Below are 12,583 nucleotides of genomic sequence, written 5' to 3'. Positions count from 1 at the left end.
CTGTCTCTGTCTTCAAAATAGCAAGTTTCTTTTTTCTTGCTGACATTAAAGGGGAACTCCACCGATTTTTCAAAATTTCTGCTTAATTAACTGGTTAATGTGTCAGCAAAATCATTGAGTAGTTTGGTGTAAAATGCTATATTCCAGAGAAACTTACCGAGTCAAAATTGTTCACAGTGGTGGTGATAGGAAACCAGATGACCACCTCTAAAAGCTCCCTCACTGAAAGTTATTACATAGAACGGTTATGAGTGCACTGCCCGATGCCTGAGACATTTCTTTGCAGTAGTTTTGTGACAAAATGTTTGGTCTTCAAAAGGTATTTTACTAATTTATTTTAATCAATTTATGGTGGGGATGATACAAGAAGGGTGTAAGGCAACACAGTCCCCTAAAGAAAAGTTATTAAGCTCATTTTTTTCAGATTGACCACTGTTTTACCATCAACAGTTCGTAAATATATAAAAACCCAAAAATCAACATGGTGATTCTGGATAGTAAATAAACTGGCTTTATTTGCAGTGTAGACATCAGGACGTCTGGTTCCTAACCCCCCACTGTAAAGAAATGTAAGTCAGTATGTTTGTCTACAAATGAACCATTTCACATCAAACAAATCTTAAAGACTGAAAGAAAAATCAGTGGAATTCACCTTTTTAAACATGAAGCAGTGTTTGGGTCACTGTTGGTCTGTCAGTTGTTTACACTGTTTGTCAGAAAGACCAGATTACACACCTTTACTCCAGCATTACTGTAAAACACTTCTGTTAGTAAATAAAGGGGAAATAACTGCACAGCGAACATCCAAGTATGACTACTAGTATGACTATAAAATAATTCAGTGATTTACTGTGCAGTCACACAAATTAGTTTGTCCATTTACTGTCTATAAATTCAGTAATTTTGAAGCGCTAAAGCATTAAAGGCAAACTCTTCCTTTCAGTGTGTGTTCATTAGAGCACAGAAATGACCGCAGTTTAGATGAAACACAGCCTTGGTGACCTCAAGTTTTAATTATATCAGAAGACCGTCTAGACATGCACAGCAGACGCACGCAAACAACTAAAAAAGAAACAAATCAATAGATGGAAACAGCTCTGTTAGGTAAGGGTGGGTGATATGGCAAGATAACATCGGGATACTTGCCATTTTACAATACATGATATGTATCCAAGGTTTGTTATTGCCATATATGCCAATATTTTTTTTTAACTATTTAAGAAATCAAATGATGAGTATGAGTAAATGTAATAGCATAATGCACTGAGATCCTGAAACCACTTGTTACTATGCAACAGGTGTTTACAGGCTCTCTATCACTGGACTAGTTTTTTTTAAATTGCATTTGTTCAGTGGTCTGGAACAGCAGTTCTCAAACTGGAGGCCATGGAAAAATACCAGAAGTTGAATCTCTGCTTAGTAAGTTTTAATTTGGTCAAAATGGTTGTAGAAAGTGGTACTTATGTAATAATGGTAGCAATTATTAAAGGGGATCATTCAGGGCACTGAAATGAAGAATGTTGAACAGAAAACATTTCAGATTTACCCTCATTAACGTTACATATCAAACTCAGATCTGCAGGTTCACTGTTCATCAATAGATAAAATGGCTGTACCCCTGGTTCCTCTCACCACCACTGCAGAGAACTCAGTCAGTAAGTATCTCTACGAGTCGTTTCGCATCAAACCACGCTGAAGGACACTGTTTACACCGCAACCACCGAAATATGCAGTTCTTTGAAAAGTCAGTGGACAGTGGGGATGGGGTGGGGGTTGTAGTGGCACCAACTACCCACAAAAGGGGACTTACATTAACAAAGTGTCTGAGAGCTGCTATTCTGTCTAGATGATGCCTCTGAAATATCCAGAATGTGTACTGTAATTAATTTCAGCTGATTTCTGTTTTCTGCATTTTTTTTTAACCAGAAACTCATATTGTGAGGAATAAACACTTCAAACACACTAGCATATTTATAGTTTCCATGAGCCAAAATCACGATATAAATAACATTATTTGCACATTAATAGCCATAATATAGAGAGGAATTCATGCCAAACAGTGGAGAAACATGAAATGCAGTTCACACACGACGTTACTTTCCCAGTGTCATGCAGAATACATGCCAAATTAAAAACAAACCTCTATTACACTGTTTTCAAGTCGCTTGACCTGTTTACTGGAAAAACTATACACGAGGATTTGCATTTTAAAAATAAAATGCTGAATTCATGTCAGAATTGAATACAATCCACCTTGAAATGTAATAAATGCACAGCTTCATTGTTTTCCACTGTGCAGAACTTCAAACAATGTTTAATTGATGGAATTGATCTTTTACTTCTTTTTTGGTTTTCTCCATGTTATTGTTGCATGCATGTCATGTGTGCATTGCATTTCACTGTTTTGGTTGCATTTCAATGAGGCAAATACATCTGAAGTACCAAAAAAAATATGACGTGAAAACAGCGTAAATAAGTTTGGCTTCATTTTGACACGACAAGTCACATGGGCTGCATTTCACTGTTATGACTGCATTACAAAAAATCTCTTACGTTTTCTTGTGCGAAATAATCAGTCTGATCCTCCATTTGTCAAAAACTTCTCACAACACAGAATGTTTAGCCAGCACTGGCAGCAACCACTGAAAACTCCAGCAGCACTGCTGTGTCTGATCCACTCAGACCAGCGCAACACACACTACCACCCACCACCACATCAGTGTTACTGCAGTGCTGAGAATGATCCACCACTCAAATAGTACCTGCTCTGTGAGGGTCCATGGGGGGTCCTGACCACTGAAGAACAGGGTAAAAGGGGTCTAACAAAGTATGCAGAGAAACAGATGGACTACAGTCTGTAACTGTAGAACTACAAAGTGCACCTATATAGTAAGTGGAGCTGATAAAATGGACAATGAGCGTAGAAACAAGGAGGTGGTCATCATGTTGTGCCTGATTGGTGTATATACTGCATACTGCGGTAATATTTGGAGACTGTTTGAAGTGGATAGCTCCCAAACCCTCATGCATCCCTAATACTAATATTATTTGACATATTGCCCACCCCTACAGTCAGGCCACTTCAGTCCAATGCAGTCACATATTTTTCCCCAGACACACTCAGCACCCTCAGCTTATTCATAACAGAAATAAATTAAGCTAAACAGTTCTGTAGGTTCTCAAACTGACAGCTGAGTGGTGCTATAGTCCAGCCAGAGAGTAGACAGATAAACTGGAGCTCTGGTCTGCCACTAGCAGACTAGGCTGACCCTTTAGCATAGCCGGACACACCCAGTTCACCTTCTCCTCATGAATGAACTTCAGTTTGGGTCCAGTCTTTGTGCTTTTCTCCTGATTTGGATCTGCACTGCTGGCCTCCTCTGAAAGGTCCTCCTCCTCCTTCCTGTCAGTCTTTTCTCCGTCTACCTTGGCATCTCCGTGGCTCTGAGACTTAGCCTTGGCTTTGCCTTTGGGCTTCCTGCGGTGAGCAGTTGCTTTGACCTTTGACCCCTGACCCTTCCCGTCCCCGGCCACCAGGGGGTTCTCGCTCAGATCCCACAGCGACACCACTCCGTCATTACCCCCGGTGGCCAGCCAATACGGGTGGGGCATAAAGTTGAGGAAGTGGGCCTGGGACACCCCCTGGCTGTGAGCCTTTATCGCCCCCTGCTGTTCATGCCTGGACCCCGAGCCCACACGCGTGAGGTGCACGCGGCCATCCTCAGCAGCACACGCAAGCACATTCCCGCAGGATGCCACGGTGATGCAGTGGGCCAGCGGGGGGTTAAAGAGCTGACCTGCCTTCTGCTGGTGCCCGTCCTCCTCCTCGGCCGTCTCCTGCAGACTGTAGGTCCACACCGGCCGAGCTTTCTGCAGGTTCCACAGCATCACCTGAAGGAAAAGAGGGACACAGCGTGAGCAAATGAAGGCTGATTTATACTTATGCACTGAGTCGCAGAGAAAATGCTGATTGGCTGTCTGGTAGCATTGGGGGGTGGTGCAAGACTCAATAATACTAGACCCACACCAAAACTAGTGCAAAATCAAATGAAGCAGTTCTGCTTTGACTGGTAAAAGAGGTCCTACGAACATTTTTCAGACTCATCTTCCCAATATTACAAAAACAGTGAATTGATTATTAGAGAGAGAAGAAAACGTCCCTTTTCGCTTTCTGTACATTCTGGTTCAGACGCTGCCCTCTAGTGCCCACGTTCATGTTGCGTGCAAGTATGTTGGCAGACACCTCTGTGAACATCTGCGCACCAAGTTCACAGATACACAGATGAAGAAATATAATTCAACCCTAAAACTCAGCACAAATACAAAAGCAATTGTAATATTTTAGGATTTTACAATTAAATAAATTGCCAGATGCAACTAATTTTCACTGTAGTTTACACTGTCGCACGTTAGTGAACAAAAGCCTAAAGACTGGCCTGCATTGTTTTGACCAAAACTGTTCATGTCTGTTCTCTAGTTTGAATGCCTTGATTTATCAAAATTCCTCCCAAGATCATCTGTGATTCTAAATGGATGCTAAAAACACAAATAAACCATTCAGTAACTGGTCAGAGGTCTCATTTTCATACCACACTTCAGTGAAGATCGCAGTAAGGAACAATTTGAGCATCACCCAAAGAACATGGCTGTCCTTTTTATCATATGCCTTGGAAAAATAGGACAGCGCAGTATAACATGTTGTACAAACTCTGCTTATCATTATCTTTCGTACAAAGACACTAAATATGAGCAAGCCTTTACTACTTTATGGCCACTAGAGGTCAGCATTGTTTTTCTTTATTTCCACAGCCAAACCTCCATTGTATCTCTGCTTATGTCACTGAAGTTCAAATAACAGTCTATGATTTCCAGATAATTTTAATATATTTAACATGTACATGCAGAACTTGAAGCACAGCCAGTCCATAAATAAGTGCACTAGACAATGTTGCTGTTTTGGCTCTGTACTTTAGCACAGATATGAAAGCATCTGATGGAAACCTGCAGGAATAAATAGGCAAACAGAACCAGAAGTGGCTAAAGAAACATCTGCACTGACGTTATTTGGACAGATTGATTTGGGTTTATTCACAGCTTCTTCACTGGAAAGTGGAAGAGCTCTCCGCATATAAACAGCCTCAAGTATTAGTTGTGTGTGTGTGTAGCGCTTCAGAATAGAAGTACCAGAGTCCTCTTGTTCTTACTGTCCACAGATGTGGGTGCAGTAAGATGGGAAATGAAAAACCTGATCCAAGCACTGTGACAGCTATGGGCTTCTCTGTGTCTCACTGAGCCTGAGAGATAAAATAGGGTCATTCAATACCAACTCACTTCATGTCATGGATTTTAAGAAAATTTTAATAATAATTAAAAATAAAAAAACTTGTTAAATTCAGAGGACCCTGCAAAATCCTATAGCTCTACTCCAAGTACTTTTGTAGTTATAAAATTTTGAAGTTTAGCCCTTTTTCATAATGTTCCCGACTCTTTGTTTGTTTGTGCACTCCAAGCCTCACCAACTGCTTACTTTACGATGGATCGGGCTGAAATTTGTACTGAACATATAAGAAACCCTAAGGATAATTTTCACCATGTGTTCAAAGTAATCAAATTATATAAATACACTTTTTTTCCACCCGAATGATGAATATTTTCATTTTCAAAACTGAATATCTTTCAACCAGCTTCTGATTCAGTGTAGTATTAATATACTGCCATCACATCTTAGAGTTATTATTTCAGTGCTGAAAACCCACTTTAAGATATTCGGACTGTATATTTTCCCAAGAAGGATTATTTAAACTTTTGTACAGGAAGCTGTTAATATTCATTGTAGATATATAAAAATGTTAAGATGTTATATTACTCCATCATTTAATAATTATTATGTCATTTTCACCAGCATTTCTTAGTGACTTTAGTCCTGTCTGAACGCACCATGTCAGTCATTTTTAGTCATCCTCACCCCTCCCACCCTCTTAAAATGAGCTGTAGAAATAAGCTCAGACTGTTTTAATCCCAAGCAAATAGACATATCTGTAAAAACGCTGTGATATACTGTGAAAACGGAGAATAAAAGCACTTGAAGAAGCGTTTCCTTGTGTTCTCTGTGGCTAAAACCAAGCTGACATGTAACGTTACTATCCTATCTCATGTGTACGACTCGAAAAATGGCTCAAAAATGTTTGATTTTATGTGGTGATGTTGACTGCTGGCTGTTGATTCCCAAGCTAATGGTGATGCTAATGATGCACAGCATTCACTGACTCTTATATGCTCTTATATCGTTCCTGTAGCACAAGCCGTAAAATAATAACGAAGATGTGTTCGACTTTGGCTGGTGTATCGTGAAGCATATTTCTGGCCCAGCATCAGCAACCTGAGTGGTTACACTCAAACTGATAACCAATGACAAAGAAGCAGATCAAAGTGAGGTTTATTATTATTGTTGACTGTGATGACGCTAATCAAAAGCCCACTGAGTGGACTGAGGTTAGGCTATTTCAGATGAGGCACTAAACTAAAGCGAAATCTTGAGACCAAACATGTACTCTTGTGGAGTAGAGTAGAGTAATAGAGGCCGCGAGAGCCCGGGGGATGGGAGGCTGGCACAAGCATTTATAAACATTTATGTAGGGTTACGTATGTGGTCATGACAAGCTTATGTAGGCTTCATGTAGCCCTATGAACACTACCCTACAAAAAAGTGTTACCATGTTTCTGTGACTGAACTGGATCCTTTTCAGGCTCTGATTCTCAGGTTTTTTAGTGTCAGCACTTACAAAAAGAAAAGAAAGGAAGATTTTATTTTTCCGGTGGACCGCTATGTAGGTATAAACAGATGTGATTTGAGGTGGAACAGGTTGAAAACCCCTGGGTTAAATAAAATAAGGGTTAAATTAAATCTTTTAACATGTTTTCTACATTTTTTCAGTCAAGGCAGTGCATGAATCCCATCTCTGTCATTTATACTGAGATTTATCATCCCGTGCGAATCGGTCATAAACAATACAGCTTCCTGTGGTAAACTGGCATTACCCCACCTCCTCACAGAAAAAAACCCCAAACCACCTCCTCATGTCCTGCGGTGAACTGGCATTACCCCACCTCCTCACGTGAAACTCCCGCCCGAAATGGGCTTCATTGTTAAGATCATCTTTGTTTGTGTTTACTGTGATGCTCACCATTTAAAAATCCTCTTTATGGATTTGTGAGGCCTTTCGGAAAACCCAGCCTAGAGCATTAGCAAATGCACACTGTTGCTGTAGGACGGGGGGATGGTGGGTGTGGTGGGGTGAGGGACAAAAAAACCTTCTATCTTAATTTTGTTATTTTGTTCCCCACCTTTAATTTTTACGTAATTTGAAAATACCAGCTGCCCATGACATTATGTAAACCTTTCACGAAGAATGGAGTGACAGAAATGGTCCAAAATTACTGGGAAAAAAGTTTAATATTAACTTCTATTACAAGTTGAGAAAGTTTTGTCTTCCTCCTGTAAAGTTACCGTTTTGGAGATACGAGGTTTCGTCTTAGCAGCGATGCTGAAAGATACAGGAAAATATATTCATTTGTCATCTACTCTCACCTGCATGTCCAGCCCCGCAGACACGAGGCTCTGTGGTCTCTGTGGCCGAAAGGCTACTGACGAGCAGATATTGGTGTGCTTCCGCAGCGTCCGGCAGACCTTGCTCGTCTGCAGGTCCACCACCCTCACAGCCCCGGAGTCGTCAGCCAGGGCCAGCGAGGTGCCCGTCTCATTTACTGACAATGAATTAATCTCATCCTCTCCAACATTCTGCAGCTCTTCTATCGGCCCTGTGAGTTTGCGAGGGTCCAGCACACTGACCGTCTCCCCATGAGAAGCATACAGCAGCCCCGGGGCCGTCGGGGAGAAAGCTGTGCATGTGATGTCCTCCTGACCGCTAAGGTGCAGCTGGGCCAGAGGCACCCCTTCCTGGGTCCACACAGTCACTTCACCACCTTCAGCCCCGGAAGCAAGCAAACCTTCCGCTCCCCCTGCAGCCCCAACACAGAGCACAGAGGCGCAGTGGCCCCCAGCCCACCTCTGGGCCATGCTGATTACCAGGGCTCACTCGCCGATGCCGGGACGAAGATGTGAGCCGCACCTATGAGGAGGAAAATGATTTGAGCAAAAGGGTGAGATGGTACCACTATCTTAGACCACGTTCTAGATCTGAGAAAGGTCACTGATTTCATAATACGATTTACAGTATTACAGTACAATAATACTGTACTGTACAGTATTACAGTACAGTAATACTGTAAATCGTATTATTACAGTACAGTATTACAGTAGTTACAAATAAAATCCGTCCCCAAAATTTTCTTCATAGTTCAACTGTTGAGATGTAAAGAAAGTCATTCAATGTGTGAAATGGTTAATTCGTAGAGAAATTAAGGTCAGATTTCTTTACAGTGGTGGTGAGAGGAACCAGGGGTCCCGGTGTAATACCAATACAGCCATTTTATTTACTGTCTAACACCACCAGTGAACCTACATGTGTCTTCTGAGTTTTTATATGTAATGTTGATGACAAAGTAATGGTAAATAAAAAATAGATGTTTTCTTTAGAAAGTATTTGGACCTGCAATGTCACTCTGCCAGGAACATTATAAAAAAAAAGCTTTAAGCCAAAATCGTTTGGTGAAATCTCAAGCAATGTCTCAGACATCAGAATGCATCATTAAAATCGCTTAATTTGACTTTCGGTGAAGGAGCTTTTAGAGGCAGTAAAACTCTTCAGATATCTGGTTCCTATCACCACCACTGTAAACAATTCTCAGTAACGTTCTATAAACATAGAGCATTTCGCATGAAACCACTCGGAAGTACTTTTTAACAGTTACTTATGGAGAAATTCCCCTTTAAACATTACATCAAGACTTTAAAAGGAAAGAAAGGCTGTATCTTTATAAAGCACTGTTCAGAACAGTGGCTTTAACGTTGTGTATTAATTAAGCTTTTACTCTTTTTTCCTATAACGTCCTAATATATTAACTTTACGTTGTTTTTGTGTCTTTTCTGTTCCTTTTTATTATCATATTGATGTCATTATTTTACCCTCCTTACCTACGTGTAGGAAGGCTGGTAAATGGCTGAAATCAAAAGTATTAATTGCTGTGAGGATTTGATTGCATTCAGTTCATTGAGTTCCATCACTTCAGAGAACACAGTTCCACTGCTCCACAGCCCAATGCTGGACGACTATTTGAAGGTTAAATAGATCAGAATATCATTTAAAAAATCCAGCAAAAATTATGTCACCTTACTTTTATATGGAAGCCCATTTCCACCACTGGAGAAAAATATATAGCTATAGTATAAATACTTAGCATTTCATAATTATGACTTGCTATCTCATAATAATGAGATCCTATTTCATAATTATGAATTAACATACTATAATTGACTTAGTATCTCATAATAATGACTGAATTACAAACGTATCAAACGTATATTGTTATGAGATAGCAGATAATTATCATGGAATATTAAGTCATAACTATGAGAAACTAACATTATTATGATAAATTTATAATGAGATACAATCTCATTACTATAAGACAGCATGTCATAATTATGAGATGCTGAGTCATGATTGAGATGCTGAATCAAAATTAACGAGATGCTAAGTCATATTATGAGATGCTAAGTCATGATTATGAGACGCTGAGTCATAATTGAGATGCTGAGTCAAAATTAATGAGATGCCAAGTCATGATTATGAGATGTTGAGACATGATTATAGATGCTGAGTCATGACTCTGAGATGCTGAGTCATGACTCTGAGATGCTGAGTCATGACTGAGATGCTGAGTCATGACTCTCAGATGTTAAGTCGTAATTATGGAAAACTTTCTCATTATTATGACTTCATAACTGGAGATGAAACGGTTACCGGTTTCACGGTAAACCGCGGTAGAATTAATGACGGTTAGTAGTACCGTCTGAACTTTAAGGTATCGTTAAAACCGCGGTCGATTACCGCGGTGTGAAAAACTCGCTGTACAGAGTCAAACAAAGGCAGAATCATTCTCTCAGATGCAGCTCTGCGTGTGTGTAGAGGGGAAGGGGGAGGGAGAGGGGGGGAGAGAGAGAGAGAGAGGGAGAGGGAGAGGGAGAGAAGAGAGAACATGTCGGAATGTAGTGACAGAGATTCGGAGATATTTCAGCCTTCTAAGAAGACCAAGTCTGACGTTTGGTCATGTTCTGGGTTTTATTTATAGGATGCAGACGGAAAGTTAACTGCAGATGACCACCCTGTCTGCAGATGACCACCCTGTCTGCAGAACAGGCCAAAAGAAAATAGCGGCGAAAGGGGGCAACACATCCAACCTGACGAGTCATCTTCGCAACCACCACCTGCTACTTTAGAGAATGCAAGGTTAACTTTAACAGAGAAGTCTGTGGGGACTTCGAAACAGAAGAAATGTCATGGTTTGTGTGGTTTAACTTGTGCTTATGGTTCGTTAATAATATAAAATGAAGCTTTTAGCGTCAAAATCAGTGAATCAACTATGAATCAAAACTAAAGCTTATTTAGTTTCTGTGGTGCAGCGTCTCCAAAATGAGCTCCGAGTTAACAGTCAGACAAGCTCCGGAACGAGACGCTGCATAAGTTCAATCTGCACAGCTCCCCTTTCTCGCTTGCAGTGTTTACTTTCTGAGAAGAGAATAACACTCAAATCACTCAGTGTCCCCTACATAGTGCGCTACTGTTCAAACACGATCATCATTAACAAGCAGCTGAGTTTTAAATAGGGAATTTGTAACCTGTTGTTAATATATTGTTATTGTGAACATTTCCTGCACTCTTTGGGTGAAGGATTTGCTATTTCATGATCCACGAAGTGCACTACATAGGGAAGATAGTGTGCTTTGAGACGGGACCTCGCGCGAGTAAACGCTGTGCTGTTTTTAGAAAAAGCAGTTTCAGAGATTAAACTTCAGGAGTGTTTCTGCCGCAGCTCAGATGCGCGTTAATTTTAAGTTGTGTTTTAGTTTTTAATGCTTTTAGAGAAGCAGCTCCACAGGTGAAGACACACTGTGTGCGTTCTACACTGTCTGCAGCTCAGCGCGGTCACGCAGTTCCTCTGTGAGTTTGGCTGTTTTTCCTGGTGCGCTGTATTGATTAGGGGTTCAGCGCCACAACGGCACAATAATGCTGCAGTTGCAGTTCGGACAGAAACCCCCCGAGTGCAGCACTTCTTAGAAGTAGCAATTTTCTATTAATACCCACCTCAGAGTTGGTCCAGATTTAATTCTGTATGCAGGGAAATCCCTAGTTATTGTAATTAATAATAATAATTATAATAAAAAAATAATTACAACAGTAATAATAATAATAATAATAATAATAGTAATAACAGTAATAATAATACATTTGCTATTCTTTTGTTTACAGAGTATTACATGTATTGTAAGTAATACAAAAGTAATACTACAAATGTATTGACTATTTTTTTTATGTTTATGCAGACAAAAAGTGCATATTGCTGCCAATTCTTTTTGTGTTAATATAAAATTTGGTGAAACGAGTTTCAGTTTGTGGATCAGTATTTATTTATTTATTTATTTAACTTTTCAACACATTTGAACAATATCGCGATAATACCGATAATCGCGATAATTTTGGTCATGATAATCGTGATATGAAATTTTAATATCGTTTCATCTCTATTCATAACTAAACGGCTTAATAATGACTAAATGACTATAAAAATCATTCCTTCAGCGGCTGAAACGGGCTTCCATACTTTTAGCACCTCACTTATCGAAACGCTGCTAACGGGCTAACTTAGACGATTTAAACACCTTATTAGCACTAATAACTCTAATAACGTCTAAGAAAACAAAACCCAAAGCTAATAAAAAACAGCAGAGTGAATATTTCAGCACAGAGTCAGTAAGACAGTAAGAGTCTCTGCTATCTTCTCGAGTTCTGCTCTTCGCTTTAGCTACTGTAGCTATTAGCTACTGAACAGCTACACGAGGCTAATCTAAACAAGCGTCCACATCTAAACACGCGTTTAAACTCTCCACCCCGCATTCAGCGCTAAGTTAGCTCTCCCGCAGGATCAGTTACTCGGTCAATACGGACGGAGTGATTTAGACCTCAGTGATTTGGAGTCTCGGTCCTCCAGCAGATTCACCTCAGTGTTGTCTCTGAGTTGACAGATCAGATTAAACCGATCAGGCAGACAAAGATTCATTTACCTGATATGAGTGTTGAAAGAGCAGGTATTTCTATTAAAACCTGCAACTAAACTTCTCCTCAGGCTGAACTCCTGCAGTCGCACCGCAGCCTACACACGTGTGTACGTCCGACCGGGCCCGTCGCGCGCTGATGACGTCAACTGCGCTGGAAGAAAGCAACACAGACGATCAATAAATTTTAAAAAGAAGAAGAAGAAAGAAATAATCAGCGAGTTTACACTGTGAATGTGTTCTTACAAACGTTTAAAAATGTATATATAAAACACATATAAAATCTGTAATGATCATCCTGAAACCCTGTTCCATTTATTTTGGTTCTGTTCATATATGATGAAGTTCTGG

General features: G+C 40.1%; 1 protein-coding gene across 1 annotated transcript; it reads right to left on the bottom strand.

The window, feature by feature from the left end:
- Window positions 1-2,885: 2,885 nt before the first annotated feature.
- Window positions 2,886-12,353, bottom strand: wdr53 (WD repeat domain 53). Its single transcript, XM_036556254.1, has 3 exons — window positions 12,242-12,353; window positions 7,589-8,129; window positions 2,886-3,891 (listed from the first exon to the last, which is right to left on the bottom strand). The coding sequence occupies exons 2-3, from the start codon at window positions 8,075-8,077 to the stop codon at window positions 3,202-3,204; spliced, it is 1,179 nt and encodes a 392-aa protein (XP_036412147.1). The 5' UTR covers window positions 8,078-8,129; window positions 12,242-12,353; the 3' UTR covers window positions 2,886-3,201.
- Window positions 12,354-12,583: the final 230 nt, after the last annotated feature.

Source organism: Colossoma macropomum, unplaced genomic scaffold, assembly GCF_904425465.1.
Source record: "Colossoma macropomum unplaced genomic scaffold, Colossoma_macropomum, whole genome shotgun sequence".
In the NCBI taxonomy this organism is placed as follows: Eukaryota; Metazoa; Chordata; class Actinopteri; order Characiformes; family Serrasalmidae; genus Colossoma; species Colossoma macropomum.
Note: the sequence above shows the minus strand (reverse complement) of the source record. Positions and strands in the feature narration are given on the sequence as shown.